The 23,813-nt window shown below is 42.7% G+C and overlaps 1 protein-coding gene across 1 annotated transcript in view; it reads left to right on the forward strand.

The window, feature by feature from the left end:
- xkr7b (XK, Kell blood group complex subunit-related family, member 7b) overlaps positions 1-23,813 on the forward strand; it is a 38,547-nt gene that overhangs the window by 11,538 nt on the left and 3,196 nt on the right. Inside the window, exons 2-3 of the mRNA XM_037480327.2 lie at positions 20,431-20,630; positions 23,528-23,747. Of these exons, the coding sequence (XP_037336224.2) occupies positions 20,431-20,630; positions 23,528-23,747 (420 nt within the window). The remainder of the gene's footprint in view (positions 1-20,430; positions 20,631-23,527; positions 23,748-23,813) is intronic.

Here is a 23,813-nt window from a genome sequence, read left to right on the forward strand (position 1 = left end):
CCAATTATTTAAAGTACACCTGAATGCACACAAGCCCACTAATACATTCAGTAATAGGGAATCCAGAATGACACAAACACACACAATTTCAGGGTATCGTAAACCTGCTGACCTATAACATTGAGAGGCTCATGAATACAGACTACAAACACACAATCCCATAATCCCTTAAACCCAATTAGAACTCAAACAGAGACAGGTGCTTGATGAATTAAAGGCTCACTTTAAACTCAAAGTGCAAACAACCACACAGAACAGTTGCCATCCTGAAAAACTGGATAAAGCTTCAAATAAAAACAGTGAATACAAAGACAAACAACCAAATGAATCTAATTTTAAATAAAATATGAAAGAATGAGAACAGAGAAACAAATATATCAACATCACATCGTCCAAAATCTACTACTTAGGTGACTTGGCTTAAGCTTCGTTTGACTTGTAGCGTAACCTATGGTTAAGCTATGGTTCACATTAATGGTTACAATGTTATGAACTTGTTCTCTTAGCTTGAGTGGCCCCCTCTGCTGTGCACAATGGGTATTACACACCTCCAATACAGAGGGCACGTTCTAATACATGACCGCTCGCATCGCTGCTCCACACAGAGCACGAGCTCAAGTACTAAGTCACCGTTTGTTACTGAAACTGCAAATTAATGTTTGTTTCAATGCCCGTTTTAAACAATTTTATTGTCATTAAAAACACAGTTTTCAAAGGTTGAAATTTGTCGAGAGATTTGTACATGAATGAACGGATCCCAATAATGAAAAGGAGCCCAGCATCGATCAAACATCAGCCGATGTTACTTTTCGACTTTGCAAGCACTGTCTCTTCAGACACGATGTTTGAGGTCAAACAGACTTTAACGTCATGCATATCTTGTAGGCACCGATGAGACCTATGGAGCAGTTCGTCATTCTATCACTCTGTGCTCTACCTTTGAATCAGATTTGTCAGTTCAGTCTAGAATTCGTCGCCACTCCTTGATTTCGCATGCCCCAGCGGCAAGAGAAGCATTCAGCACTCCACAGCTAATGCATTATTTGACACAGAAAGTACAAGTCAAGATAATGTGGTCTATGTTAAAAAAGAAGTATGTTTTACTCTGTCACGACATGTTCGGCCCTGAAAGTCTGCGGCCTCGTGCCACCTGCCTCGTGAGTGGAAAGCTTTACATTCGTTGAACGTGAGCATCCAAAATGGAAGGCATTAGACAAAATGTCTCTTAATTTTATTGCTGCAGTACCTCTTGGTCTAATTGAAGGCTGGGAGGAACAATGAAAGGGAAACAAAGGTCTCTACGATGTTCTATTTTTCTCCCTCTGTTCTTCTAGCAGCTCCTTACAGTAGAAGTGGTGCTGACAATTCAGCCAGCGGGGAGTCCAGCCTAACGGCTTCGCCTCGTGGGCAGAGCAAATTAAGATAGGAAGCGAGGGATGACGGTGAGCGTGAGGAGGTGAGGGACGGACAGATGAAGAGAAAAGAAAGAGAAGAACAGAAGCGGGAATGGGAAATAAGTGAAAGGATGGATGTGAGAGGAAAACGAAAGGTAGAAAGGGCAAAAAATGCAGGAAAGGAGACAAGAAAACGAGAGTGCGGGGGTTAAAGGCGCACAAGATAAAGAGATGATTCAGGCATAGGCAATAAAATGTCCCAATTTCCCATAATCCCTTGCAGTTGTGAGTAAATGCCTATAGAGTGTTACGGGCTAGTAAGGCTTTGGTCTCTCCAGTGCAGGTCACGATGTTCCCGTTTTTTCTCTTCTCCTCTGTTCACTCAGAGCAGAGATAACAGAGAAGCAGGCAGCCGGAGCCTGCAGCCCGCGCTGAGGGCGACAGCGGCACAAAGGTCAAGGTCACAGGTTCAAATCCTGAGAGCGCTGCTGGGAGACGAAGGCATGGGCTCCTGCCCAGAAGAGAAGACAATTAGGAGACAGTTCTTAAAGAAATACCCTCTGTACATGGGATAAGAGGAAAATGTGAGTCTTTCTACACAGGTTCTAGGAGTGAGTGCACGGTGCAGCTATTTGCATTGTAGGTTGGATTGATGGGTCTGTAGCCTAAAGTGTTATGGATTAAATCCCTTTTTTTGAATGATGCCTACAGAATCATTAGCAGAATTAACCTCAAGAAAACACATTGCTGATGCTAAAAATATCCTCCCATACAACAAAAGGTAAAATATTGTCTCCCGTTTTAAGTTTTTAAAGTGTCATATGACTTTCACCGAGGACACGTTCTACAAAGTACTCCGCTTCCCCATCAAACCACCCATGAAGTGTGGAGTAGATCGAATGAGCAGGTATCCAAAAACGCAATAGACACATTATTTTAAAATCTGTCTATTGTCTGTGTCTATTTGAGCTCTAGCTACTCCTAAATTCCCGCTCGGTCAAAAGAGTTAATTTGATGATGTCACTTGAGCAGAGTGACTTCTCCTCTTTGATATGAAACCTTATGAGCAGCCCATGAGGAACCCCTTTGATTCTGACCCGAGGCTTTACCAAAGCCAGCATTGTCACGTTTGCTCTGAAGCCTATATCTTCCTCTTTGAAACATGGCCTGACATTTACATCTCCCTCATCAAGCCCGGCCGCCTGCTCACTGACGAGAGGAAGAGAGAAAGAGAGAAAGAGAGAGAGGAAAACACAATGAAGATGAAGACGGCGAATAGCGAAAAAAAGAGAGAACGCAACTGAGAGAGAAGGAGAGAATTTAGAGAAAGAAAGACAGATGAGGGGGGGGGGGGGGGGGAAGAGAGAGGTCGAGAAAGAGATGCATCCAGAATACAAAGCAGGAGATCAAACAGGAAGATGAATAAAAAGAAGCAGAGGAGAAGATGGGAAACGAATGTACGTGATTCACTCCATGGGTAAAAAATGAGGCAAGTGATGGAAAAGATGAGTGAAAAGATATGTAAAGTCTCTGCAAGTGTTTGTGAGGGGGTTAAGTAAATAGCAGAGGGGAATATACAACGTAGAGGTGAATAAAATATAGGATTGATTGTTATTGAGGGAGTGTGTGTGTGCCTATGTACTGTGATATTGACACTGACCAAAGAACACACACACTGACATTTTCAGTGAAGATGTGACTCCTGGCTACAGATTCTTTACTGTCAGCAGTATCATACTCTGTGAGACACAAACACACACACACACACAGTTAAACCCTAAGCAATACTAGCAGTGGAGCATCCATATCTGCTGTGTTGAAACACCTCAACTATTACCAAGTGAAGACTCAAAACTTTAATCATCTCAACTGACCAGTAGGGGCAACTCCTCCAGTTACAAAAATAGTCTGATTATATGGAATTCTATGATAGAACGACCCTTTTTCTGACTTGATGTATGACCTCAGTAAAAACATGTTGAGTCTCAATTGCTAGTTTTTTTTCTCTTCAAAACGGCATGATATTGATTCGGTAACCTGTGGTCCCTTTTACGGCCCAGTAGACCAGAAAGCAGAGCGGGTTTACAGTCCATTACCGTAGCTGCAGTCACTAGGTCCCGCCTCCGCGTTCCAAATATGGTAACTTCCTCTGAACGGATGCAAAAAAAGCTAAGATGACCAGTCCACAAATCAATGGGTGACATTACGATGTCGATACCATTACAAAGGTATCACTTTAGAGCCATCAGGGGACTCCACCGTTTGCCTCCGCCATTTGCTGTCCTTTAATGTTTGTTTTTTTTGGATCATTGCCTTGGTTTCCATTTCCAGCAGCAGCTTTATTCAGCTAAAAAGCAAAAATCCACTACCTGCTGTTTTGTAATTGGCAGAGGAGCATTTTGCTGCTTTAGAGCCCTTTATGGCTTCAGAGTTACTGCTAACTTATCCTGTCTTATTTTGAGTGTACTATTTATACTCTCACTGTTGATCCCTTGAACTTAAATATGTGAATATACTTCAGGTACAAGCAGATAAACACAACGTCGTTTTATCTTTGAGATTCCTTGTTTTTTCTTGAAAAACTGTAATATAGCTTTAACTGCAGGACATCTGTCAATGTTTGTTGTTGTTTTTTTAGTTCAAATGAATAAATTAATGAATCCTGGTAAATCATTTAGAATCTAACCGTTTCGCAGCGGTTTTTATACAAAAGGGAAAGAAAAAGGATCCACAGAAATAACGAGGGATTGATCGTTCTCTTTGAGACTTTGACATGACAAGAACTAAAATAATTTCCCACCTCACCACTACATTACCGCTCTGTAAGATCAACCTTATTCCATGGCACCACATTATACGAATGGATAAATTCATTTTGGACCGTAGCTTTAGTGAAGAGACACAATTCCATGCACACACACACACACACACGCACACCCTGATCCACCCATCAATCTGTCAGCCTTCACCAAAGAAATTCAACCCACTTCACTGTGTTAGAAATGTCTGCTGAGAACCTCTGAACGAACAGGATGCCTCAGATATACAAATGCACGCACACACTCACAAACACATCGGGGGAGTTGAGTCATGGGAGGGGAGGAGTGACTGTCAGAAAGATGGATGGATGAAACAATGGAAATCAATGAACTGTGTGTGTGTGTGTGTGTGTGTGTGTGTGTGTGTGAGCACAAGAGAGAGAGAGAGACGTGTTACATTCGTACAAGTGTGTTTGACAGATGAGGGATTGCAAAGTGAGGCGTTTATATGTGTGTGTGTGTGTGTGTGTGTGTGTGTGTGTGTGTGTGTGTGTGAGTGAGCGAAAGAGAGAGAGGGGGACTGGAATGCAGTGGGTGCGTCTCGCTCTTAACAAGTTTTCCTTTCTAATTACCTTCGGTTGACCACAGTTTGTTTCCCGGGAACGCAGCCAGAAAAATCCTACAGACACACACTAACAGGGGAACCGCATGATGGATGTTTGCATGTTGTCGGAGAGTGAATTTCCTCAAGCTGATAAATGCCATTTCCCCTTGATCTATTTAACACAAAATGCTCTGTCCGTCCTCCATGAAATCGTCCACCAGTTCATCGCCTGTAAGACTTGTTGCTTTCTCATTCTTCTTTCTCTCTGCTTGCATCATCCTGTCTGCAGCCCACAGGCATCAGTCTCTTCTTCCCCCCCCCCCCCCCCCCGCCCACCACCCCCCCTGGAGGAACGCTGTCAGCCGGGTGTAAGTCGAACCCTTACGGATACACCCGAGCCAAGCCGAGGCAGGGGCGTGTCTGTCTGGTGCCTAAAAGGGAAGAGCAATGAGGGGAAGTTTCCAGATGGGATGATGAAAACTCCGATTTATCATCCAGGGCCACAGAGTCCTCGCTTCGATTTGCTTTGTGTATAAAGAACGCATCAAACACACCGAGGGAGAAGGAATGGTCGTCGGGTAGAAACCAACAGGTATGAGGGACTTGTTTATCAAGTACTCGTTTGATCATGCGTCTTGCATCCAGAGCTTTAAGGTGTCTCTCACACAACAGGTCAGCACTTCAGAAAGGGCCTTTGGTCCCTTTTTTTTTTTTCTAGATGAAAAAACGCATTTCCTGTCAACTCAATTTCAGCGTCTCTTCCTCTCTGTCCCACTTGAGAGTCATTCTCTCTCTCACTCTTTCTGTGATGACTTGTGGTTTTGTTTATCCAGAAGACACAGTCACGCATTCACAAGAAAGCGCATCATGTCACATTTGCATATGTGCACATACAACCACAATCTTCCATCCTTCCATCCTGGCCTACTTATTATATTTAAGACTTACTTTACAAACTCGAACAACACACACACACACACACACACACACACACAGAGTCCCATCCTGGTCTATTCACGGTGCGTATTCCTCATTAGTGTCATTCAGAGTCATTATTATGATGTGAATGGACTGGCAGCTGCTGCAGCGATAAGGACTCTTTTTGTCTCATTCACTCCCCCGTGTGTGCGTTAGTGTATGTGCAATTTTGGGGTTTGTGTGCGACGCAGGGAGTACGGATGAGTTCGAGGACACATTTTGTGCATGGAGAGAAAGAGGAGAGGGTAAAGGGGGAGGGGTGAGGAATATGTGTGTGAAGGTGCAAACATAAAAATGGAGGGTGTGTGAGTTCTTATGCAAACGGGAGGGAGAGAACATGTGTGAACATGACGTTCATACGGTTCGTTACAACTCTTGTTCTTTTTCTCGTATTGCTCGGCCTCTTCCTGTTGTATCGAGTTGTCTCTTTTTACCTGCCCCCCCCCCCGAGCTATTCACAATCTAAATAACAATGTTTTCATCATAATAATAGCTTGGATCTGACAAAGTCGATTAGGCAAAGTTCCATTGAAAAGCAAGACATGCGAAACACAGAGTAAAAACAACCCGGCAGTTCATGCAGATAACATTTGGAAATAGAACTTTCCCTCCTCCTCCTCCTCCTCCTCCTCCTCCTCTACCTCTCTCTCTGCTCCCTTTTTTCGAACGATGCCCCATTTTTCATGTCCCCCCACAAAACCAGCTACCTAATCAGAATTGTTAAGAATTCTGTACAGCTTTTGGCCGAGGAAGCGACACATACTTCACTTCATATACAAACGCACACACATCGACACACTGGGCGGTTTGGACTTGTTTTTTTTTACGTCCAGTTGCTTATGGCGACCAATGATGGCGACCAACCTGATGTGTGACACACATTACCGAGTCATCTCACTGACTTTGTTACTCTCCCACATAAATATGCTACATTTTAGCTAAATGCTACAAGCATTATTGCACAATTGTTACACATGGGCACATCTGAACAAAAGTTACTTTATTAGTTTAATCGATAATAATAGATCGCAATATATTTATGATGATGAATGTATTAATTCATTTTGTGGAACTAAAAGTATTTTATCAAACTGTTGAATGGAGTAGTCTAATTATGAAATACTCAATATAACAACTGGGTGGATCTAAGATGGACTGAGGTACACCACTTGAGTAATTCCATGAAACAAATCCATCTCACTTGAAAACTCTTCGTGCTCCATTTCTTTGCAAAAAATGAAATTGAATTCCACCAGTCTTCCAGAGCCAGCGTTTTGTTTCTGTGCAAGTCTCAGCATATACTGTAGATGCCTGTTGTGGTCCAGGTACATGCGGGAGAATGTGCTCCATCAGGATTTTGCAAGGTTGCCTAGCAACAGCACCTTATTAATACTGTAGCTGACGTTCAAATCTTGTCTCAACGGGATAGCACATTTTTCATGTTATTTAACGTCCTGTCTCATGCCTACATGTCACGTACAGACGCCGATCGCAGTTTCAACCATGTGGTTGAATTTGATAACTAAAACATAACTAGTTAGGTTGTTTCTTAGTTTGTATTGAAATGCTTACATGTGTTACATGAATGAATAATTGTGCATGATCAATTCATGCACAATTATTCATTCATGTAACACATGTAAACATTTAATTCAATATGTCAACGGTTGTCTGTTGATCACAGGTCACTTCACCCAGTTTCAAATTGTGTAACTGAGCTCTGCTTCATTTTAAATCTGGATCGACTTAATTTAATGACAAAAATCTGAATACAATTAATTTGATATCACTGTAAATGTAAACTTCTCAATTATTTCCCCAGGTTTACGTTTTCACCAAACCTAAATCAAGATGATGGATAATAGTCCATTGCTATGTTTGAAACACGTCCTCGGTGAAACATGATAAAACGATTTCGAGCCGCCACTGAGGCAGATTATTCTGAACCTTTAGTCCGTCTGCTGGAAAACACACAACTGACAGCTTCTCTTCACGCAGCGACAATCAGCAGGCTGTTAATGGTTTAATGGCTCCTCATATCACTGGACTGTGTTTGGTACAGGAAAAACCGAGCTGGTTATAAAGAGAGTGTGTGCCTGTGTGTGTCTGTGTGTGTGTTTGTGTGTGTGTGTGAGAGAGAGAGAGAGAGAGAAAGAGAGAGAGAGAGAGATGTGATCCTAAAGAAGTGGTTGACATTGCAATAAAAAAAAACCTAACGCAGGAATCTGCAGTTTCTCCTCTCAGTGTGCCTCTAAGTGTTATTATGAGGATCAATCTCTCTCCTCATCGCCCGGTGTGGCTGCTGCTTCTTTTTCTAACAACCAAATCACTGTGAAGCCACCACGACGCCTCCACTTACCCCGGCCCAACATTTCACGAGTTTGTTTCCAAGAAGGAATGGCTGCAGTTCAAAAAAAAAGCTTCTAGTAACACCTCACTCAGTAAAGGGATTGATTTTTTTTTTTTTTTTATATCGGCTTTATTCATGGAACTGGAAAAGAGGGAACTTCTCACATGATCACAACCGCAAAACATGTGACTTTTTGTTTAAATGTGACTTTATTTGGTTGAGCAGCATCAGTCATTCGTACACCTTTTGCCCCTTGAGTATTTCCTCAATTCTCTCAATGAACTTCTCTGCCTCCCACTCTTTGAAGGCTCTTACCCTCTTACCCTCTTACCCTTTTCTCCCTGTGTTGGCGTTCAATTTACCTCCCTAGATAATTAGTGTGTTTTTGTTTCTGATCATGTGACTCATCCCTTTGGATACATTTCAATCTTCGCTTAAAAGCTCAAAAGCCAATTAGGCCTTAATCTTGAATAACCCCCCTCTCTACTGATGCTAGCCTAAAAACAACAAGAACGTGTCTTAGTTATGTCACGGTTTGGGTCTGTTCTCTGTCTTATTTTGTAGTTTTCATGTCTCTTGTGTTCCTGGGTGACTACACTTCCTGCCTTGTCCTGTGATTGCCTGATTGATTCCACCTGTGTCCAATCACCTGCACCTCCCTTGTGTATTTAAGCCCTGTGTGCCAGTTGTCTTTTGTCGCGTCATTGTCTTTGTAACTCGTCGTTGGTGCACGTCTTGATTTTTGAAGATTAAAGAACACTGGCTTTTTTGGAAAACTCTGCGTTTGAGTCCTGCCTGCCACCTGCATCAGCCGATCTTGACAAGTTACTATAACTAACTATACATATATAGGGAGGAATTTGGATTGAAATATGGATGGAAATACGTTCTAATCTCGACCAATTGAGGAAAAAGCGATTAACTTTTCTGACATTTCCTACCTTTTTAATTTAAGAAAAAGGTTCACGTTGGGGCGACGAGGATTTATTTGAGGTGAATGTAAATGAGAAGCAGATCTCCGTGTTGGCTGAAATGTGGGTCAGTATCCATGGCGACTGTTTGATGGGAGGAGGGGGGGGGGGGTGACATTTTGTGACGCTTAAAGTAATCGTACGCTGAGCTGTGGCGTGGACGGGAGTCGCTGTGTGTTTGCTTTGCGGCGGCTTCACCCGTCACATGTCTCCACAAATGAGATAATGAAGTTCTATTTGTGCACCAAACATAACATTTTCCAAAAGCAGTGTTTGAGGCAGGAAACATGACTACTGCCTGAATGCAGTCCCCCTGAGTGTATACTTAGATATTTAACACATCGCCCATCTGCTGTCAAACGGCCTCTCGCTGGTTCTGCCGAGCGATGAATTCCTCTTCTTTGGTCCTCAATGACCTCGTAGAAGACTACCAGCGTTTCTACCAGTCGAATCTCTTTTATTACGCGTCGTTTTATAAAGTCTGCTTCAGGCTGGCTTGTGATTAAGACTGACAGCTGTTGCTGTGGTGCTTTCATGGAATGTGGGGACAACGAATGTCCTGTAAGAACTAATGCAAACCAAACTGCACTAGATTGAAATAATGCTACCCAGAAAGAGTTTTTTATGACGTTTTAATGCAGTAAGTCCTTCCAGATACCGTACCAGACTGGTCTTTGGTCTTTTTTGGGGGAGGGTTGTTTGCACGGTGAAAAATGCACTGTGAGGCACACGTCATCTTTTCACAACAGGCCGGGGGGGTGAAGCCGATGAGGCAAATTACATTTTTATTCCAGCATTTTCAAAGCTTAGAATGTTTGGTCTGAGGGGGGGGCGCGGGGGGGGGGCAACCCAATCATCAGCTTAATTGCATTATGTCGAGCAGTTCACAACCGCCTCGTTCTGACTTCCTTCTGGCTTTCTTAAAGCTGCTCCGGCGGCCCTGAGGGCGCAAGAAGTGTGCATCGCAACCACGAAACATACACACACACACACACACTCCCTCTGACGTAGACCGACACTCTTTCTTCCTCTCCTTGCAGTTCTCATCCCCGCTCAAACACCGAAAATAGGACTTTCTCTCTCATGCAGCTCAGTTGAGTGGCTATATGGGACAGCTGCTCGGGGATAGACAACTGAGCGGTTTGAGTGGCACATTGGTATTTATAGCGTGTGCGTGTGTGTGTGTGTGTGTGTGTGTGTGCGTGTGTGTGTCAGACAGCAGGTGATGGGTGGTGACTTAACAGCAGCTGCAGACATAGTGCATAATGTATATTTCATATGTCTTTGTGTACGTGTGTCATTTCCAAAGATACTGTGTGTTGCGTGTGTTTGTGTGTGTGTTTTATGTGTGTGTGTGTGTGTGTCTGTGTGTGGTGCAACAGCGATTGACAACCAGGTGATTGGAAGCGCACGTGCTCAAGCCTCCGTCGGTTTGTTTCCGTGGCACCTTATAGGCCCGGGTTACCATGGTAGCAGTGTGTCGGGAAAGCTTTCTTGCACTAGAGGTCCGAAACGCCACGCACAGACACACACAGACACACACAGACACACACAGACACGCACAGAGAGGATGATGATCGGTGAAAAGCATTTTTCTTTCTTCTTCTGTATAGATGCAAATGATTCGACCTGCACTCATTTACGTAATTATACTTGTTTATTTCAACAGTAACTTTATTGACACCAACAATGCTTTATTGTGTAACTTAAGTTTCTTACGCTACAGGTCCCCTGACGCTCACTAAATGTTGAACTAAGTAAATATGAAAAACATCCAAGTGAACTATAAAAATAAATGTGCGTAATTTAGAATTATTTGGCTAACATTCAATACCATGAAGCAAAGTACCGTAATACTACTGAAGGTCCTGCTGCTTTGCAGAGTCATTAGTGCCTTTACTCCAGAATGAATGCTGAAGTCACACTATAGAATCAAAACATCACACTACCCCCAAAAGCCTTTTAGTCATTTCAACTCCTACAGTTCCTTACACCACAAAAAACTTGCAAAGAGAGTTTTAAGCTCTCTGCTGCAGTAATAAAATCAGCTCTGCTTATACTCTGAGACATGACGACAGCAATGCAAACTGCTGATGCAATGTTGGTTTTAGACTGTTTGCTGAAACGTTTTCAGATCTAAATACCACCAGCACTCAGGAAGCAAAAGGCTTCACAAAGTAATTCATTTTAGACTGTGCAGGAGAATTAAACTCTTATTGGACCAGCGAATTATAAGAATTATAAGCGTGCAGGTTTTTTCAATTCGGAGGAATTTGTGCCACAGAAAAATTGGAACTGAGTATGTATACAATGTATACAATATGTATATATATATATATATATATTTCAGTACAATGGTTCTGGTCACGTTCATCAAGGCTTACAATATTTTATTTCTACGCTTTTTCATTTGAACTAATTTGTCTTTCTGTTTTTTTTTTATTCACTATCTCTTCATTTAAAGTTTTTTTTTTTCTAATCGTATTAATTCTTTTGGGGCCCCAGTGAGATTATTGTAATTTATCTTGTTCCATTTCATTTTTTTCATGTAAGGCAGTTTGTACGAGCAGCGTTTAGAGGGATGTGATTAAAAAGCAAAAAGACTGTTTTTAATAAACCTCCTCAAGCTGCAGGGGGAGCTCGGACGAGTGGAAAGGGAACAGCAGTTATTTCATATGTTGAAAACTGGGAGTGATGTTGAAATGTTTTTTGGGATAACCCTTCGCTGCAGGAGGCCAAGCAGAACCTCCGCCACCTACTGTGATTAAATGCTGTGAAAGTAATGACCTTCAAAATCTGTGGGGACAGAGCAAGGAGACGAGAATTGGTCCCCTTTTCAACCAGCGGCAATTTGGTGAAAGATGAAAGGAAGGAAGGAAATAACTTATGTTATCTTATAATAATAATAAGAAACGGTGGCAGAGAAAAAAAGGGAAGTGTGATGATGATGATGGAGAAAGGACAGTACCGAAGGAAGGGGGGAGAAAAGGAAAAAGAATAAACGGGCAGACATGGGAAATAAGGGTAGACGGACGGGAAGATTAAAAAGAAAGAGGAAGAGGAAATGAAAGAAAAGGGCACTGCGGATCAGGCTGTATTATTATCCAGCCTCATGTCCTGTCCATGTAGCTGCTTTGCATCCTGGGTACCGGAAGTAGCAATTGGGCCCCCAAGTTTTACCGCCCTGCCCCACTTTCTCGTGAGGCTCAGCAAACGCCTCCAAATCGTAATCTGACAAATATACGTTTGAATGATTCCCCTCATGTAGACCGCTTCTGTTGGAGTACGCGCTCGCATTAAATGCGGTATTTTATGACTCTTGTCTCAGCTCTGTCTCGCAGGCGTAATTGCGACCTGTTTTTTATTAACGTGCACGTTTATTCCCCCCCCCTCTGTTTTTTTTTCCCCCGCAACATCCACGTAAACAGGGGGTTTGATTGCTTATAAACACACAGGATGGTTTATTTTAATCCACATTTTGCAATCAGAGGAGCGCCAGCCGATCGAGGTTTGTTTAAAACGCCCCTGAAACCAACCTGCAAACAGTCAACTTTATTCATTATTCGGTCAATTATTATTATTATTTATTATTATTATTCTCTCTGCCACAGGCTATCACAGACAGACGTGTTCCAGATGTTGCTCTTTTGTTTGAATCACAGTAGATCAGGTAGCCCTCCATCAGAGACGTTTACCCTATTCTGTTAAGTTGACTTAATGTCCCAAAGAGCAAATATGACCCTTTGTCGTGTTTGTGTGGGTTTGAAATGTATCCGATTAGAACACGGTGCTTCGTGTGGCTCGTGTTTGCCGTTACCCAAATAGATGGAGCGCCACGTTAATGGAACATTTTTAATGTCGTGTAAGTGTTGATAGTTTTGTAAATCGGTACACAACAATCTGTAAAGCTGTTTTTTAAAAATCAAATTCACACCTATCACCTCTTAAAAAAATGTATTTGAGGGCCGTAATTGAGCGCAACACCTATTTGTAAGGCTAAAGAGAAATTACAGCGTGATAGGAATTGCATCAATAAATGAGAGGAGAGAAAAACCGAAACGGAAAAAGGACACAAAGATGCAGAAACGAGACTGAAATACAAAAATAAATAGGAATTTGCCTCTGAGCATCCATTTCTCTTTCACTGCCCCATTATTGTTTATTTCTCTCTGTGTAATAAATATCTTTCCGTCTCCATCCATCCGCCTCTCTGTGTGTCTCTGATTGCTCCATAAACAGTGATTGATCAGCGCAGGCAGCGGCTCACCGATCATCTCCTCCTCCGTTCCTCTTTTCTTCTCTCCCTCCATTACCTTTTCCTCGTGCCATAAATCTCCTCACCTTTCCTCTTCTCTCTCTCTCTCTCCTGTTCCTCTTCAGCTCCTTTCCCCCCTTTCCATCAGTTCTTCACGTCCTTCCTCACCTGGCCTCTTTCAGTCCTTCTTTGCTTTTATTCCCATCACTTCTCCTCCCTCCTGTCCGTCCTTCATGCTCTTCTTAAACTCTTCATCTCCTCGGTTTTGGCCTTGAGTCTTTTTCTCCCTTTTGAAATTATTTCAATTTTTTCTCTTGTTTCCCTAACGTTATGTTGCTTTTCCTTTTTGATTTCCCATTATTTTCTTTCTTTATCTTTTTTGTTTATTCTCATTTATTTTTTACCTTTAATTTGGCTCTCTCTTTTTTTCCACCCTTCCGTTTCTTTGTTTCTCGATTGATTTGCATCTTTATTGCGTTTCCTTTTCTTCCCTAATATCGCTCTTCTTCTCTGTCCTGTTCTTTACTCCGTTGTTTAAGTCCTTCTTTACCGCCTTCCTTTCTCTATTTTCTCTCTTAATTCCTCCTCCTTCCTTTCATGTCCCCCCCTTTCTTTTTCATTTCCTTATCGTCCCCTTTTTCAATTCAGTATTTTCTTCTCATCCTGAGATGCACATACCCCAATCTGTTTCATTTTTTTTTAAATTACAGTATTATAGTTTTTTTAGCGCTGTTTTTACAGTTTTTGCCCGCTACTTGTGTGCTGTTCACCTCAATTCTGTTTACAATCATTTAAGGAAAATAAATGTTGGCTACAAAGCCAACTTTACCATTGTAAAAGACACGTTGACCGATTCAGCAACATTAGCAGAGTGATATTCAATTCAATTCAAATTCAATTATGACACAGATTATCTCATCGTTACTCCCAAATCCCACATAATCAATGATCATTTTTTATTCTTTTTGGTGTTTGTAAGGGTCTTTCTCACTGCAAATATTCTATCATTTTCCAAATAGCCCAACCTGGCTAGATTTTTCCTTTCCAGAGCTTTCTTGCAGTGCTTTTATTACCTGAAGTAAATGGCTCGAGTTAATGAAAAGGGGCTTGGAGGTAAGCACTGTTTCTCTAGTTCAGCAGGAAGGAATCTCACTCCTCCCAAAGCTGAGAGCATCGAGGAGTAATGACGCCGCAGAGACAGTGGAACACAAATATTATGTATATTAATATATTGCATGATGGTATTCAAATGGAGATTACCTTTCCCTTTTAACCTGTACACAGCCCTCCTGCTCTGCTCCTGTTTCTTGCTCCTCCTCCTCCTGCTCCTCCTCCTCCTCCTCCTCCTCCTCCTCCTCCTCCTCGCCCGACCCTCATTTTATCCTTGAAGTCGTCGCCCAGCAGAACGACGACGCTGAACTACGTACAACTCCCGAATGACGGCTATGAGGGGGGGGGGGGGGGCAGCAGAGAGATACAAGATCAAACTTGAGCCCTCCAGTCAAGTGAAAACATCGCAGGCTTAACACACACACACACACACACACACACATACACACACTTTCCAATTAAACACTTCAGCACTCGACGTGATCTTATCTGATCAGCAGCTCGGCAGCTTTGGCAGCAGCGATCAATGCTCGTTGGCCTGAGTTGTACACACACACACACACACACACCATGCTCTGTCCGTCCTCGCTCTCTCTGCATCATTCATTCACTTTTTCCCCCTTCTCCTTTTGCATTTTCCAATCTTCTTTTCTTCCCCTCGCTGCGTCCCCTCGTTCTCTTCCCTTCACACTCTCTCCCACCATCCTTACGTCCTCCTCTCTGCGTGGCGGGATCTAAGTAGGTCGTTGTTGACAGCCGAGCTCCACGCAGACAGAGAGGCGACATTATTCCTGCTCTGTGTGGGCTCCCGCATAAACACTCGCTCGCTGCTAGGGGCTCAACCTCCTGGCGCTCGGCGCGCAGATCTGTGGGCAGATCTGAAATCGGCGAAAACCCCCGGATGAGCCCATGAGCTGGATATGAGATCCACGCTTTGTACTTGACACGGCGCGACCTGCCGGGGCCTCGGAGACTCTAGGAGGGGGTCGGGGAGGCTGTGGATGAGCGACTGCGATGAATTACGCTTCGTCTTTTAGCATCACTGAGAAGCACCAGTAACAATGGATACTTAAATCTGAGATTTGTGGAGATGTAGCCTCTTCCTAAGCCTCTTTAGAAATAGTATATTCTTACTTAATGTAACATGCTGCTCCTTCACACACCGAATGCAGCAGATATCTATTATTTAATATGGGAAGTAAAAGGTAGAATGTCTTTTGCTTTCAGACTTTAATCCCATGTATGGAATTACAGTCAGGCCGTCCGCCTTCATATAATGTGTGTTTCTGCATGTGTGTATAGGGGTGTGTATGTGTGTGTGTGTGTGTGTGTGTGTGTGTGTGTGTCTGTGTGCTATAGAGTGGAACCGAGCCCCAGGCAGTCCTGTGTGTATTCAGTGTGTTTAATTTTGAGATATTTGACAGCTGCATTATTCACAGACTAGCAGGAGGTTGACTGTTCTAACCTCCATCCACCCACTGCAGGGGGCTTGTCATCCCTGCTGGAGGCTGGGGGCGGGGGGGGGGCTGCTTGTGTTCTGCCATGATGCTGTCACAATAACGTATGCCTGTTTGGCTCCATATCACCAGTGCATTTGTAAATGTATATGTACATGTACATATTTATCAAATAGTATCAGATATATACAATATAAGTGTAATTCAACAATAACTTGCTTGTCATGAATTTGACATGACGTAAAGATTTCATTTTGGACCGACAGGCATCCAGTCTTGGGGTGGTATTCTTTATTTAATATCATTATTTGAAAGTCTGACCCTCAGGTCTGCTTCAAAAAAATTCCATCCCTCAGTGAAGTTGATGACCCCTTCTTTTTTGTATGACTTGAGCTCAGCAGAGGCGTCGGTGCAGCAGACTGAACATGTAACCCAGAGCCAGCTCTGGAGCAAAACGCAGCTTCCTGCACTTTAATATATATATATATATATACATAGAAGTATGTGTTTAAGTCATTACGCAATGTCTTGCGATGTGACTCAGTCCATCAGAAGTCAGAACCAGCACGGTGTGTTTGGTAAGAGACAATTTGATCACTTGATACACACATAGAGCGGCAATAAATGCCGCTGATTGCTGGCATGATAATGGGCAGATTGAGAGTCTCTTCTAACAAGTGAAGTTTAAAGAGCTCGCTCGCTCTCTCTCTCTTTCTATCTCTCTCTCTCTCTCTCTTTCTTGCTTGCTGTCTCTCGCCCTTACACCTCTCTCTTCCAGTCTCTTTCTTTTTCTCGGACTCTCTAAGCTAAAAGAACTGACGGACCTGTAGAAATTCTGCTGCGGATGTGACTGAGTCAATAACAGATCATGGGCTCCTCAAAGCTCGGCGCTGGAGAAGGACACGGTTGGAGTCTTTGATCCAATGCAGGATGGAGTTATTAATAAACACCTTACATTAGCAGTGAATAAACAAACAATCATGGCAAAATGATTGGTTGATCTAACATCTTTGCAGCCTCGTGGTGCCAAAAATGCACCGCGTCACCGTAGTTTTCATTTTCCTGGTTTGTTTTCCGAGAGGCAAAGAAGTCATTCATAATTCCTAATATCTAATATCTACTCCCTGACCTTTATTGACTTGTTCTCGCCGCGTGCCTCGTGTGCGGATCAATGAGCCGTACTGATGAGAAATCCCTGATCAGTGAATTGATGCCTCAACGGTGTCAGTAATTATCATCATCATCCCTCTAATTTTAAAAACGTAAATACTCATCATTCAAATTCTCAGAACGTCTGCTTGTTATAGGCTGCAATGATTTTTTAAACATTTAATTATTCAGGGAAAGGATCACTCTCAGTTAAGGGCCTCGCTCGAGGTCCGGGTATTGGATGGGAATTGAAAAGACAGCCTTCGTGTTAACAAGTTTGCTCATCTGTTGGCCGACCGCTACCCCATTAATTTGCCATTGACACTGAAACAGGACCCTGTTTCTATTTAAATCTGTACACATTTTGAAGCTACGCTAGATGATGTTTTGTGCCGTTGATTGCTTCACTGGCTCGGAGGTCTGTTTTCCTGTGCTTTTGAATTTTCATTCTGGTTGAACCACGTTTCATGTAGCCATATAGTCTACTAACCAAGCCTTCATTTTTCCTATTTTTAATACACTAGAAGCATTTTCAAGCTTAAAAATAAAGTGATTTTCTTTCAGTAAGTAGCCAAATAATAAGCGTGTTATTGTGCAGCAAATATGCACATGTGAGCAGGTCTTGAACCCCGGTGAAGGGCATAAATGTTGAGGATTTACAACGACAAGTAGATTATAATTACCTTCAATTTTCTTTTCTGCTTTTCTGAAATAAAACTGGAAATTATTTAATTTCGAGGACACAATAATCCCACTACTTCCTTATTGGACAGTGCTGATCTGTGCCTCCATTTCCTTCCTGCTGCTGATCGCTGCTTTTCTGTTGACCTGTAAAATCCATTAAGAGGAGATTCAAATGAAGTGTGTATAACAGTTTAATTTCTTCTCTCTGTGAGTCTCTTGCTCCTTGGGTTCATTCTTGGCTCACCATCACTGCAAAAAATTCTCCAAAGAAGCCACTCTAGCTCTTTTCACAAATATTCAGGGTCTCAGAGGTCCTACTGTGGCCTTGTAGATAGTCGCCCTGAGTTTTGGCCCAGAGGAAAGGAAAGGGGAGGAGGAGGAAGTACGAATAGGGAAGGAGAGAGAAGTGAAGGAGGTAAGAGCAGAAGGGAGAATACGGTTCACATGACGTTAGATTATCTAGATTGGAAGCTGGAGGAAGAGACAACGCTCGAGGGAAGAACCAAATAAATTGGTTGGGAAGCGAGAGAGAGAGAGAGACAATAGCTGCACGACATTGGATTGAGAGAAGAAAAAAAAAGAGATGAGCAACGGAAAGGAGGCAGGAAAAGGATTAACATTTATTCCCAGAGAATAAAAAAGCCTACTCACCAACTAAGAATTACGACAAGTGGTTGTTGGTCAATGTCTAAACGGATAAACAGTGCTAGAACAGAGATCCAAGAGATCCAACTTGGAGAGATATAGAGATAGAGACTATGAGGGAGCCAAATGACTTGAATATGAATTACACTGTTTTTACCATGTATCTACTTTCATAGGGAAAACATTTAGATGCACTGCTAGAGAAGAGAAGATGATCACAATGGTCACATCATTTTCCTTTAAATGGCTAATTCAAATCAGGAGGAAACTTTCCTGCAAACATTTGATGGAAATTTTCCGGCTCTTTCTGTGTTTATTAGCTCACAAAAACAAAACAAACCGCTACAGCTTCCTCGCCGGTTTCCCAAAATGATGTTCCCAAAGCACTGCAGCATTCAAGTCGTTTTTCCGTGCTAGAAGAATGGATCGTAAGGGTGTGTGTGTGTGTGTGTGTGTGTGAATTGAGGTGTGTAAGACACAGGTGTGCATGTCATACACATCCACCTGTGTCTGTGTCCTCGCCTTTATCGCAGACTTGAACTGCGTCATATATGCTGACGTCTGGTGTGTGTGTGTCGGTAGGTGTGGGTGTTTGTGTGTGTGTGTGTGTGTGAGAGAGAGAGAGTGGCTGTATGTGTGTGCGTGTGCATGTCTATTCACTTCGAGGTTATTTTTACCCCCCTATTTAAAATCTGCTCGAAATGCATAAGCGCAGGAAGTGTCTCATTTTCCTCCAGCGAGCCCCATCCGTCCTCATCCGTTCCGCAGCACCATCCTTCCACTCCCATGACGCCTCACTCTTTCATCCGACATACACCAGCACCACCTTCGTTTCGGCCTTACTACATCTGTATCTGAGATGCGACGCCCTATAGGCAATGTCTAAACAAACCCGACAGTAATGTTAAAAACAACTTGCTTATTTTTATTAAATAAGTGCGAGTTGGAATGTAACTTATACTGTATATTACTTTTATAGAAAGTGTCAAGAAGGCAAGTGGATGGTAGCAGGTAGAAACTTTGGTAACCAGGGAGGGCCCGTGAGAATATTTCTGCAAAAAAAAAGCTGAAATATTCTTCCTGCACTGGGAGGGTCAGGTTTTTTTTGTTGAGTGAATCAAGTTCCACAAAAGTCAACCCACTTCACAACAACCTGTTTTCTTCCCACTTTCTGACTCCGTTCCTGTTACTGACAGCTCTTTAACGCAGACGTTGCGCTGCACAAGCAGGGTGCAATAAAACCTTCCAACCTGCTGCCTCGTCCTCTCATCCCATCAAATTCCTCTCCAACAAAAAATGGAGGATACTCTGGTTGACCTGCTGTGACCCGGCGACCAATATTGTCGCTGACACAAAGGAAACAGCGAAACACAGAAGCACAACAGAGTTAAATAGTGACATGTGAGAGCAAAGGTCCCTCCCTGGAGAATCACACATCGGCCTCAGGTGTTTTTATTTCGCAGAAAAACAGAGTAGCAGAGGGGTGGGGGGGGGGGTCATATTTCTATCTTCAATATATCATTTCAGTGCTGTTTTTGCTTTGTATCCATTTGTGTTTGAATTTAGAATTTAGCTCTTAATATATGCAAGAAAAAAAAAAGAAAAAAAAATATTTTAGCATTAATGATGCACTTTTACTGCCGTCATCATACAAAAACACCCCAAACAAAGACGTTTGTTGACTGCTATCCTGTTTTAATTAGTGATTTCTCCCAGTTTATGAACAGCAGGTTAACAGTGAGTTTTTGGACGTTTTCTTTTATGTTTTTGAGACGAGAACGAAGGCGGGCAGTCGCATAATTTTTACCGGTTTGTCGTGAGTTTCCAGGATTGACGTGTCACCTATCACAATGGTTCACGGGATTTAATTAGTTACTTCACTCTTAAAATGAGAATTCATACAGTCCTGTAACTTTTACTTGTTTTCCATGTTATCCTCTTGTTGAAAATCATTTCTTTCCACCTGTTTTTGAGAGGCCATTTCAGCCAAATGACATACAGTTTTTACTTCTATCTTTCCACAAATGATGGAGAAGCATGAAGCATCACCCTCCTAAACCTCCCTCGCCCTCAGGTACATCCACGCTCTCTACCTTGGTGCCCAGAGCCGTTGGCATGGCGCCGGGCCCCGGCGTCACTTCCACTGGCAGCTGATGTTTGAGAGCGCTGACATCACCATGCTGCGCCTCCTGGAGGCCTTCCTGAAGTCGGCTCCGCAGCTCGTCCTCCAGCTGAGCATCATGATCCACGGAAACATCGTCCTCCCGCTGCAAGGTGAGACACACACGCTTCCTGCATCACCGGGACAAGAGCGGCGCGTCCGTGATAGCAGGTTTTCCCCTGGCGGATTACCTTAAATTGATGTGATGAGATTCGACCCACCGAGTAAGATTGAGCAGGAAGCCACTTTATTTAAAAAACTGAATCACAGTTTTACGGTGCAATGTTTTTATCATTGATGGAAGCTAGTTAGTGGACCTATTTTATTGGATGAATTATCATTTCTGGTTGTTACAAGGGCTTCTCCAAGAGAGAGAGGGAGAGAGAGAGAGGGGGCTGCATTGTAAAGGTGAAGAACAGTTTATGCTTTATTCATCCACCTCTTACAAGGAGCAGATTGGCCTTTGATGAAAAAAACAAACTCTCTATCTCTCTCTCTCTCTTTCTGTACCCACTCAGCAAACACGGGCACAAGGAATGTGTCAGAAACATATTTGAGTTCAAACAATTCACAGGAAACATCTGAAAGCTTAAATACACAATACACACACACACACACACACACACAGACAAATAATGGACAAATGAGTTAAAAGAAACAATTTGTTATTAAGTCCAAAGTCTTAAAAAATACCAGGGGTTTTACTGTAAAAAAAAAATAGAAGTGAAGTGGGTTCATCTAGTCTTTTAGAGCCACACCTTTGGCCCCTGAATAAATGCACCTACTGTCTGATCCGGCAGGTTGCACTGAACTATTAACTGTGGACAGATCTGGCGCATGCAGTCCCAGAGGACGCATTGAAAAGACGTGTAACCGGGCCCTTTGTTAGGCAGCTGAAAAGACATTTAGAGTGGTTGAGCTTTGACCATTGGAACATTTATTGGCCCTTTGAGAGTGTTGCTGTATAGATTGATTAGCTAAGAGCGGTGTGCAGAGGGAGAGCCGGTATAGTTGTAACCCGGCTGCTGTGATGCTGCCATGTTGTTAACATCACTGTCGGTCAGGTCTGAATCTATTTTCTTGTGTTTATTGCTCCAGAAGAGGAATAAATCTCCTATCTTTCTGCATGAAGTGCTGGGATCTAAACTCACACTAAAAATGCTTTTCTCTATGTGACATTTCAAAATACGTTTTGATCATGATGTTGCTTTATATCCTCTTCCCATGTTTACATCAAACAGTACTCCCACTTAGCTTATAACCCCTTGATGGTAGTGTGGCTTATCGATCAGCTCAATTGTGTTTTCAATGAGAGGAAAAAGTATATGAATTAAAGAAGGATGGTAACGACATCCACAGAAACTTCTCAAATTTGTCCTTCTGCCGAACAAGTGATGACATGAAAACCAAGACGCCCTCAACAACACCGACCCCACATAAACACAACGAATCACACAACTACAGAACACAAGTTATCTGTGTTTGGTTAAAGCAACGATTGTTTTTTTTCTGATTTCTAACAACATGATGTCAGAGCATTCAAGTTGTTTTCCATGCTAGAAAAATGGATAGTAAGGGTGAGGTTTGAAAAGGAGTAAAAATCCAACGTGACGCATTTAGAGATGAAGACAGCGACGGAGACACAGAGACATCGAATGGAGGAGCTGCTGCAGGTCTGCAACAGCCAACTATTTGCACAGATACAGATTTGTAGGCTCCTCCGTTGGCCTGTCGCTGTGACTGTTTGTGTGCGGTTGTGTGTGTGAGTGTTTGTGTTAGAATGTGCATGTGATGCACACCGTATGTGTGTGTGTGTGTGTGTGTGTGTGTGTGTGTGTGTACGTGATTTGAGGTGTGTCTGTGCTAAAGAGCATCAAGGTGTTTCAACAACAAAACAAAAAACAGGCCAAGCTCCATATCCTTTGAATGCAATATGAATGTAATGAAGCAAAGTGTTATGCATTGCTTTAAGGTCATTTGATACAAGTAATTTTTTGAGAGGAATTCTTTTCAGAGAATCACACAAACACACGAACATGCTGTGTAATATGTTGTGATCTTGAGTGGGTCTTCATTCTCCGGCCCAAAGAACCACGTTCAAACTGAAACCGAGTCGTCTTCAAAGCAAGAACATGTTTTCAACAGCAGTGTTGAAATGTTTTTTACATGAGAGGCAAGTTCTCCCCAAATTCTTTGTATAGAAAACCCAGGATGAACAAAATTATTACATTAAAATGCAGAGTCTGTGCAGGGTTTTGCTCAAAATTTAATGACTTCTCAGTGTGATTTATTGCTAATTTGAGACAAGACTGCATGATTAAACGCATGAATGTTTAATGTGTTTAAACTGCACTCTGGGCCTCTGTCAGTGCGCCTCACTGTTACATGTGCAGGCTAATGATCGTTTTACTTCGATTGAAACCAGACCAGGTCTACTTCAGTGAGCTGGGGAGCAAAACATTTAAAGGTGTCATAATAGTATTTAGAAAAGTTTTCCACTTCTATTTAACGTAACTTGTTTTGGCAGATAACTGTTTTAATTTGTTTTATTAGTTTGTCTTGGCCGCATTGATTTATTGTTGGCTTTTACCTAGAGGCCCGCTAAGGCCAGGTCATCGGTAAAACCTTTCTGTTCTAAATTGATTTTGATTGATCATAAAGCTACGGAGAGGGAGAACAGCACAGAGGAAAGAACATTTTGATCAATATGTCCCCTGTTAGTAATAAAATCAACAAAGAACAATCAACTTATTTCAAGGTCATCGTTCAAAGTGTTTCAAAGCATGTTTGTCATGCTGTGGGTATATATGGTTTGTAATATTCTCATGCTAGTGTCTCTTTTTGTGGTGGAAGGGGGTATTTGTATTTCATGTCAATGAGTATTTGTTGATATTAGAAAGCCAGTAACTTTCTTTATTTCCTTCACCCCTTGATCCCCGAATGTGTTTCATTCCGGCCCAATGTCCTTTGCTCCCCCCCCCTTGTCTCTCTCTTCGTCGGTCCTCTCCAGGTCTCTCTGCCTCGGCCTCCTTGGTCTCTCTAGCCTGGATGATTGCCTCCTACCAGAAGGTTCTCCGGGACTCCCGCGACGACAAGCTTCCCATGTCCTACAAGGCCGTGATCACCCAGATGCTGTGGCACTTCTTCACCATCGGGGCGAGGACCGTGGCCTTTGCCCTCTTCGCCTCCGTCTTCCAGCTGTACTTCGGCATTTTCATCGTCAGCCACTGGTGGGCCATGTGACCTGATGCAAAAGACTGGACCCACAATGACAGACTTTTGACAAAATGATGAAT

The sequence above is a fragment of the Pungitius pungitius genome, chromosome 1 (genome assembly GCF_949316345.1).
Source record: "Pungitius pungitius chromosome 1, fPunPun2.1, whole genome shotgun sequence".
Lineage (NCBI taxonomy): Eukaryota > Metazoa > Chordata > Actinopteri > Perciformes > Gasterosteidae > Pungitius > Pungitius pungitius.